Genomic DNA, 9858 nt, shown 5'->3' with positions numbered 1-9858 from the left:
AAGATGCGTATACGTATACGGTCTGACAGTGGGCCTAGGCATTCGGAAAACGTGGAAAATAGCAAGGACCAGGTAGAAGAAGAATTATAATGGCAAGTTTCAGAATTGGTGAATTGTAATGGCAGATCTCCAAAGTTCAAGAATTGTAATGGTAGGATAAAAAAACCCTAATTTTAATATACAGGGATATCCAATCCAAACAAACCTGATCAAAATGTATTCAAAGCAGAATCCATTTAGACTATGGATTATCGAAATCCAGTGGCGCATCTGGTAGCCTGGAACGTTCTCCACCCCGTTGATTCGTTACCCATGCCGCACGGCACGCCATCTTCATCAAATTCCATTCGTGTACCTCAACTCCAATCCTCCATAGATTCTCTGGGTACTTTACTCACATGAGTACCCTCCTGTTTCACGCAAAGCCAGGCCATCCTCTTCTAATGAATATTTATATTTGTGTGTCCAAACTCCAAAGCTTCTAGCATACGATTATCAGAAAGATAAAGCACTATATTATTAGAAGAAAACGAAATCAAGCTAGCAGCTTAGCATTGCATCCATTTGCTTCCATGGAGCAACCACAAAAGCTTATGAACCTCCAGTAGCTGCATCGACGGGCGAGTACCGAGTAGTTAAGAGCGAGGCCGGCCATGGATCTCGTCGTCGGCGCTTCCAACGACGCCGTGAAATCCCTCGTCAGCAAACTTGGGAGCCTCCTAGCCCAGGAGTACACCCTGATCGGAGGCGTCAGCGACGACATCCAGTACATCAACGACGAGCTGGCCAGCATGCAGGCCTTCCTCAACAGGCTTAAACAGGAGGCCAAGCATGATGAGCAGCGGCTGGACTGGATGAAGCAGGTCCGGGAGGTGGCCTACGACATCGAGGACTGCGTGGACAAGGTGCGCCACCGCCTGGGCCGCGAGCCCCGCGGGAGCGGCAGACTGGCCTCCATCAAGCAGACGTGGTACCTGCTCACCACGCTGTACGCGCGCCACTGCATCGCCATCGAGATCGGCAACCTCAAGGCCCGGGCGCAGCACGTCAGCGAGCGGCGCACCAGGTACGGCGTGGAGAATCCAGCAAGACTGGTGGACAGCGGCTCAGACGGAGCTACAGATGCCCCAGTTGACCGCCCAGCACCTCCTCCTGGGCTCATCGGCACCGTGGATCCTGTGGGCATCGAGGACGCCAAGGATGAACTCAAAGAATGGTTTATGGAGGCAAACCAGCAGAGCACCAATCCGAATCAGGACGCCAAGGATGAACTCAAAGAACCAAGGTTCCTTGCCGTTGTTGGGTTTGGTGGCCTTGGCAAGACTACTCTTGCCATGGCCTTGTACCGCACCTTTGGAGACGAGTTTGATTGCAGAGCATTGGTTTTGGCGTCACAGAAGTTCCATCTCCCGACTGTTCTCAGAAGCCTTATCAAACAATTTCATGACCAGCAGGATGGGGCTTCCAAGAATGACATCAACGGGATTGAGGAATTGAAAGAAGAAGAGCTCAAAAACCTCCTCGCCGAACAGCTAAAAGAGAAGAGGTGCTCTCTCATTTTTCTTTTTCCAAACATAATACCTATATTGGTATTTTATTTTTTAAGATCTTTATATATATTTGTGGTAGATTTACCAAATATTTTTATCCATATTATAGTTTTAATCCCTTTGGATCGCACATCTGTGTATTTTTTATATGTGGTTAGATGCTAACCTTAGCCGAAGTTATATCAACTTCTTGTTGTAGCTCTTGTGTCATAACGTCGTCAACTTATATTTTAGCTTTTACATTCTGATTTGTTAGACACTACAATTTATCTATCTATATTTCAAGTGAAACATCTATTCTTTATCATACCATTTACTTAAAAGTCTCCTTTGTATTTTATTTAAAAATGGATTCAACATCCTAGAATGTGCTTTTAGTTTCTAGCTAGAATGCCATACAATTGTTTTGGTGGTCTAGATGTTGAATTTCGTAAATCAAAAAATATATACTTTGCTCATACATATATGTATAGTTCGTCTACATGGTGGCACACAGCTTGCATATTTACTTAGTTAAATTAAACTTTATATATTTTTTGAAAAGAAATTGTGAAGCGCAATAGCACCCCAGCATGGCAAATATATAAAAAAACTAGACCACCAAAATTTATATATTAATTAATAGTGCTATTAGTATTCAGTAATATTTATGTTTATTCAATATTTTGTAGTAATATGTTGGTATTTAGAAGAATCTTTTAGTTTATTTTTAATAATGAAGGGAATGAGCTGAGTGATTTATTAGATGCAAACTTGAGTTATAATAGCAGAAGCGGGTAGTTTAGATGTAAATATAAAATAATGTTATCTTGCATAGTGATTTAAGTGGCTCATTTATATGCAAATTTAGGGTTACCCTAGATTATTATCTTTTGTAGTAATATCTTAGGTAGGTAATTTAAATTCTTTCATGTGGACAGCCGCCGTATGGTCCAAACTGTTCTATATATGAGATAAATCATCTACATATTATTACATCTATTTTATCAAAATTAGTTGCATTAGGAGGTTGGAAGTTAGTTAGATGACATGACTATTACGTGCTGCTTGATAGAAGCATTGGTAGCAAATGTAATGGACTTAAAGCTACAGATGTTACTGCAAGCCATTCGATTGAACTAATATTATTTCCATTTTGTGTGTACTGTAGTGCAAACCAAACACTGCTTTAGTGGGAGATGATGTGGATGATTTGCATGTTAAGATAGAACTTATAGTGGGGATTAGTTTTATAAAAGATATAAATATAAATATAGATTCTATGACTAATTTTCACCCAGCTTAGAATGAATTGCACTTTTAGAGTTCTATGAGTAATTGCAATTTGCTCGCACTAATTTTCTCCCTCTTACATATTATTTTATTTTTCTATAACGCAGTCCACATAAGGATACTCTGTTTTTTATTTGGTTGTGATTAACTTTGGTAAGCTTTTTTTAGACTATTAACTTTGGTTAGCTGTTACACCCTCCAGTTAAAAATAGGTGAAGTTTTGGATACATTGACACTATCTAGTGTCTATCTAATACAATTTTAACTACTATATTTTGCTACAAAATCATTATAAAATCTAGCAGATGTAAACTTTTATGAAACCAATTTTGTGACAGTTGGAATCATATTATTTTAAAATTTCGAAACTCAATACATAGAAGTAATATGACCTAAAAATGTCTCTTATTTATCAGTACATGGAATACTACTTTATGTGTTTTCTATCACATTGATAATTTCCCTCTTTGCATCGTGTCTTTGTGTGTGTGTTTGATATATGTTTATTTAAAACCTTAGCTGGGGACATGTTAATTCTTGCTGCTCTCCATGTGTTAGGGCTTTAGAATTCAGATTTTGATTTGATGTTTTGATCTTACCTGCTGCAATTTGTAAAAAGTTGAAACCCTAATGCTTGATGAAACATTTATTATTGATCCTATCTTTTGATTTATTAAAGAATCTAGTTTCAACATAATAGGTTTCATTCTTAGTTAGCACAATATCATACTTTAGTCTGCACTCCATTACCTACTAAGTCGATTTTCCTTTGTAATGTAGCTATGAGTGGTCATGTATTTTCTTAAAAATAATTAGAATGCTTAGAATTAAATTATTAATGCTTATATGTTAATAATCAACTACAAAATTCTTATCATCCGAAGGGGCCATGACGACTAAGAAGGGGTTTGAATTAAGAAACTTAAAATGTATTTCTAAAACTATGGCCTCTAATTTTCACCTAGTCAAAACCTATGCATTAAAACAAACTATCTAGATGTGCAACTAAGATTTTGCTAGGTGTGTTCCTATATCTACCGCAAAAGAGTTATGCAATCGAGATTCTAATCCTATCACTAGCCTATCAAACTAAGCTAGGAATACAAAGCACACAACCTAAGTACATAATATAAATGCAGAGGCTAAAGAGTGGTGGAGATACCAACTCCCGTCATTGACTCTAATATTTTTACCGAGGTATCGAGAAGCTTCTTGCTTTCTCCTAGTCATTGTTAGAGCCCCTTGCAAGAAAGCCCTCGCAAGGGCTAAGCTCTAGGTCGGGCAACTTCGTGGATGGCCCCCGAGCCTTCCCCACGCTCAAGTGGTCTTCGAGATGGCCTCTCCTGGACTACTCCCCGCCGTTCTCACAATTGAGCTTCTGGCCAACAAACCGTAGGCCTCATTTCCTTCGGTACATGGTGGCGGCCACAACACAAACATGGTAGGTGTGGTATCGCAAGACTACAAGCCCCTTTGAGTAAAATAATGGTGCATGCAAGCATCGAGTGAGCAAGAGGTATGCAAACCTCATTAAATATTAGACCCAAACCTAGAACCAACGCTGATGTGGTGTCTAACTAGCGTAAGCACTTCTCAAAGCACCCATACTAATCATTAATCTTCTATTAAGCACGTGTGGTGGCTAGAGCACTTGCGAGAGTGTTCAACACTCCAATATCTTTAGCGCACTCCAAAGGGCCGTACATGGGGGTACAAATAGGCCCCTAAAGAAACTAGCCATTGGAGCAGGGCAGCAGCTTGCTGCATATACGTAGTCACTGAATTCCTTTGGTGCTACCACTAGACTAATCCGGTGCGTGTCTAGAAACTAGCCGTTGCTGACTATTGGGCACATGACTGGCGTATAGTATGGGGTCCATCACCATATCAATCGGTGCCCTATTTTCCTCTCTGGAATACTGGTGATCACCGGTTTCATCTGGTGCTTCACATTCAACACTCACCGGATTAAATCGGTGCCAAACCCTAGTATGGAACAGTGCTTGAGCTTGATTTGGTGCTCCTATAGCCACAGCCACCGAACTAATCCGGTGGGTCTTCAAGACCACGTGCAGACAGCCTCTGACGCTGCTTTATCCGGTGCCCTGCTTGGTGTCACACAAGACCACTGGACTCCGTTTCTTCGTGTCTATGCATCCAGCTTGATTCCATCTTGTATCTTGGACTTTTAGTATGTCTTGTAGGTCTTCAACAAGTCTTCTAATGTCTTGTTTGAGGTGTTGGTCATCCGGATCAGCACTTTGTCGAAGTCTAAGTCCACCTTGCATCCATTTGAATTATACCTTGTATACTAACAAACATTGTTAGTCCAAATGGTCATGTTACTTATCAAACACCAAAATCAAACTTAATGGCCCAAAGGGTCCATTTTCCTTACATCATGGAGTATTAATATTATTTAGCATGGGTCATTTGTGTCATTGTTATGTGATCCATTAAGGGAACTACTTTATATGGTGGCTAACTCATGGAAATCAATATTCTTATAACTCCCAGCTTGCCTAATGCATGGTCTACATAGTGCTGGCACACATAATTCATGTATATTTGATCTCGTTTTCATTTAATATTCAATAAGATCCTATTGCTATTATGTCAATAATGATTGTGACTACAAAATGGATGATTGGATGTTATATAGTGATAATTTGTACGATTTTTCCTTTTCTTGCACACCTTATGATGATCTCCAATTATGTAACAAGTCATATATACCAGTTTAAACATCCATTTCAATACCCAATGTTATTTCCGAGCACTAAATGAATTTAAATGAAAAAGTAGTCAACTATAATGTTACAGCTCTGTAATTAGAATACTGCAATTTTGGTTTAGATAGTTTCTCTATCCAGGGTCATTTGAATTTTTCTTAAAATGTTGAATTCCAAATTATGAAAACTTAAACATAATTTTTAGGCCTTAGATGTTAGACGGAAAAGTTGTCAACTACAAAGTTGTAGATCTGGTTGATACTTAATTTTGATATAAAATTTGTCTTCATCCAATTTGATTTGAAAACGTTATAAGTTTATTCAGCTAGACCTATTTGTAGAGGCGGGCCAAATTGTCAAACTGCCTCTAAAAATCAATTTCTAACCGTCTCTAGGAATACATCTATTTCTAGAGGTTGTTGACAAGCCAAACCGCCTCTAAAAATAACATTATTAGACACAGTTTGGTTTGCCAGCCACCTCTAAAAACATAGGGTATTTCTAGAGGCAGCTTAAAAAAAATCAATTTTTAGAGATGGGTCACTCAGAAACCAGTTTTAGAGGCAGATTATGATAGAGCCGCCTCTACCTAAAAATAGACAAGTTGCTAAAAACTGTTTGTGTAATAGTGAACTAAGCTTGTTAATCTTTCAGAGTACTTATTACTTTGTTCTAGATAAGCATATTTTGTAAAGTATACTTATGCCATATTAATCACTTGGAATACTAATTGACTTCTACATAATGCTTGTAACAGGTATCATATATTGGTAGATGACATATGGTCCATATCAGCATGGGAAAGCATTAGGGATACTTTACCAAAAAGCAAGAAGGGCAACAGCATAGTGGTGACAACTAGGTTCAAATCTGTAGCTGAAGCGTGCCGCCGTCAAAAAGGCCTTGTGTATGAGCTCAAGTCTCTTAGTGACGAAAACTCCTACAAACTGTTCCGTCAGATCATCTCGAGTGCTCCTGAAGTTCCCACTGAAGATGCAAGAGCTCTTCTGAAGAAATGTGGAGGTTTGCCTTTGGCCATAATTTTAGTAACTGGGCTCGTGGCTAGTAAATTGAGGTCAGGGTTAGACACCATCCGAATAGAAGACCACAATTTGGCTCACGTGGACAAGGATGCAGGTGAAGAGTTGGAGAAGCATAAGGCCCAAGTGGGCGATGATATGAATAAACGGTTGGAGAAAATTCTGGAACAAGTGGGAAAGGATTTAGGCGAAGACTTGGAAAAAAATCTCTCCACAGAAGGAGTGACACACATAGTGAACCACTGCTATAACCAATTGCCTGCTGACCTTAAGACTTGCCTATTGTACCTAAGCATGTTTCCCAAGGGTTGTTTGATCAGTAGAAAAAGTCTAATCAGAAGGTGGATTGCTGAAGGCTTCATCGCTGAAAAGCATGGGAAGACAGCTGAGGAAGTTGCTGAGGACTGCTTTAATGAACTCATCAGCAGGAACCTAATCCGAGCGGTCAACAGCAGCAATAATGGCAAGGTGAAGAGCTGCCAAGTTCATGATATGGTTCTTGAGTATATGGTGGTCAAGTCAAGTGATGAGAATTTCATCACCGTGGTTGGTGGCCACTGGCATACACCCTTTCCATCGTATAAGGTGCGTCGACTGTCTGTCCAAAAGAGTGATCGGCAAGAGAAAGAAACAGTGGAGAGGATGAAGCTATCTCATGTCCGATCTCTGACAGCAGTGGGGAGTTTTAGAACTCTTCATTCAACTCTGTCCAAGTTTCAGATATTGCAGGTGCTGGATCTTGAAAGTTGCAAGGATTTATCCTCGACGAATCAGCTTGAGAAAATATGTGATATGCATCAGCTGAAGTACCTAAGCCTGCGAAGGACAGACATCAACAAGATCCCAAAGGAGATAGGTAGTCTGGAATATCTTCAGGTACTTGACATAAGGGATACAAATATCTTGCAGTTGCCTCCATCAGTTGGGAAGCTACAAAATATGACACATCTACTTGCTGGCAGCAAGAGCAAGCGGGTTGGGTTAACATTAACTGAAGAGATCACTAAGATGATGGCTCTACAGACACTATCTGGGGTTGAAATCTGTGGAAGCTCTCCTAATGCTGCCAGGAGAGGATCTACTAATGGGGAAGAAGAAAAACTGGAGGCACCGACTATGAGTGTCAGCACCAAGCATGCAGATGGTTATTGTAGCCACTGGCAAGGCAAGAAAAGTTTCAGATGCAAGGCTGCTAGTACAGGCTTGGCCAAGGGATTGCGTGCCTTGGAGAACCTCACGAACCTGAAGAAGCTCACTGTTTACAAACTTCGTGCCTTCACTGACGAGGATAACATTCTACTTTTGTCAGCCATTGAGCACCTTAGCAGCTGCTCCCTCAAGTTTCTGGCTATTGACGATGATTTCACGGGCTTCCTCGACAGCTCGCTCAATGCTTCACATGCCCCTCCGGAGCACCTGCACAGCCTTGGGCTCTCTGGCAAGTTGTCCCAACTTCCTGGCTGGATCGGCCGTCTGCACAACCTTGAGAAGCTAACGCTGTCCATAACTTCACTCACGGCAAGTGCCTTGCTGGTTCTCAGTGAGCTGCCTGAGCTGTTCTCTCTCATTTTTACCCTGAACTCTACAAAGAAGAAAACAAGTGCTCTCCAGATTATGCGTCAGAATGCAGTGGAGTCCGGAGGAGAAATCTTTGTGCTAGCAGGAGGATTTGAAAATCTTAAGCTGCTGCGCTTCGTGACACCAGTGCTGCCGCCTCTGAGCTTTCTGGAAGGAGCAATGCCAAAGCTAGAGAGTCTTGAGCTGAAGTTTATAATGGCGGAAGCCATGTACGGCATGGAAAACCTTGTGAGTCTCCGACAGGTGCTCCTAACAGTCAGCAGTCAGGCGCCAGAAGTTGCCAAGGTGAAGGTTTCTCAAATCAAGACATTGGCAAGCAAGCATCCAAAGCATCCCAGCGTGGTCATTGACGAGTACAAGGAGCTATAAGAGAAAGAGACACATTTCGGAGTCAAGTTAGCACGTCACGATTTGCTTAGATATATACAGTCTACTTTGGTGCATATCCACAAGTTAATCGTCCTCCTATGTCCGTGTTGTTATTTCCTTAAATATGCAATATGATGTTTTCATTGTAACTTGTTCATTCTTTATCATTCCCTGGCATGCATGTGTGGTCGTGTAAGTGCTCTACTTAGTTTCACTACTGGAAACGTTAAATTTGCCGAGTGTTTTTGTGTTTGCCAAGTGTTTTTCATCGGGCACTCGGCAAACAAGTTCTTTGTTGAGTGCTGCCATAAAAACACTCGGTAAAGAGATGGTTTGCCGAGTGTCAAAAAAAAACACTCGGCAAAGATGGGGTTTGCCGAGTGTTTTTTTTTACACTCGGCAAAGGAAAAATTATTTTTCTGGGAAAGGAAGAGAAGAAAAAAAATGAAAAAAAAATCTTTACCGAGTGTCCAGATCTAGGACACTCAGCAAAGTAAAAAAATATTTTTTTCTGGAAAAGAAAGAGAAGAAAAAAATGAAAAAAAATCTTTGTCGAGTGCCCACATCTAGGACACTCGGCAAAGTAAAAAAATATTTTTTTTCTGAGAAAGATAGAGAAGAAAAAAAATGAAAAAAAAATCTTTGCCAAGTGCCCAGATCTGGGACACTCGGCAAATGAAAAAAATCCTTTTTTAACCCCAGCGTCGCAGCCTCTCCTTCTCCCCGCGCCGTCCGCACGCCCCCTCCCCTTCTCGGCCCCTCCCCGCGCACCTCCCTCGCGCGGCCCCCTCCTCCCTCTCGGCCCCAGCGTGGGTCCGCCCTCCCCTCCTCCCTCTCCGGCGCCGGCGCGGCCTGCCCTCCCCTCCTCCCTCGCCGGCGCACCTCCCTCCCTCCTCCACCGCCTCCACCAGATCTGGCCCCGGCGCGGGCGGATCCGGCGACGGTGGCGCACGGGGAGGCCAGATCCGGCCCCGGCGCGGCCGCCCCCTCCTCTCCCTCTCTTCCCACCGCCGGCGCCCCTCCCCCTCCTCTCCCTCCCCTCTCTTCCCCGGCGGCGGATCCGGCGCGGCCGCCCCCTCCTCTCCCTCTCTTCCCACCGCCGGTGCCCCTCCCCCTCCTCTCCCTCCTCTCTCTTCCCCGGTGGCAGATCTGGCACGGCCGCCCCCTCCTCTCCCTCTCTTCCCTGGATCCGGCGGCCGCGCCCTCCTCTCCCTCTCTTCCCCGGCATGGCGGGTGGTGGCGTGGTGGTGGTGGGCGGCGGTGGCGTGGTGGTGGTGGCTCGTGGCCGCCAGATCCGGCTGGTTTTTTTTTGTGGCT

At 42.8% G+C, this 9858-nt stretch overlaps 1 protein-coding gene across 1 annotated transcript; it reads left to right on the top strand.

The window, feature by feature from the left end:
- Window positions 1-469: 469 nt before the first annotated feature.
- LOC136487028 (disease resistance protein Pik-2-like) lies at window positions 470-8541 on the top strand. Its single transcript, XM_066484153.1, has 2 exons — window positions 470-1546; window positions 6312-8541. The coding sequence occupies exons 1-2, from the start codon at window positions 654-656 to the stop codon at window positions 8539-8541; spliced, it is 3123 nt and encodes a 1040-aa protein (XP_066340250.1). The 5' UTR covers window positions 470-653.
- The last annotated feature ends 1317 nt before the right edge of the window (window positions 8542-9858 follow it).

The sequence above is a fragment of the Miscanthus floridulus genome, chromosome 10 (assembly GCF_019320115.1).
Source record: "Miscanthus floridulus cultivar M001 chromosome 10, ASM1932011v1, whole genome shotgun sequence".
Classification (NCBI taxonomy): domain Eukaryota; kingdom Viridiplantae; phylum Streptophyta; class Magnoliopsida; order Poales; family Poaceae; genus Miscanthus; species Miscanthus floridulus.
The sequence above is the reverse complement of the archived record's forward strand: the minus strand, read 5'-3'. Positions and strand labels throughout refer to the sequence as shown.

What these genes read in the sequence shown, in the direction of transcription:
- LOC136487028 (XM_066484153.1), top strand. Translation starts at nt 654, where the DNA reads ATGGATCTCGTCGTCGGCGCTTCCAACGACGCCGTGAAATCCCTCGTC. An exon ending in GAACAGCTAAAAGAGAAGAG is followed by an intron (nt 1,547 to 6,311) that starts GTGCTCTCTCAT and finishes TGCTTGTAACAG; the next exon opens with GTATCATATATTGGTAGATG.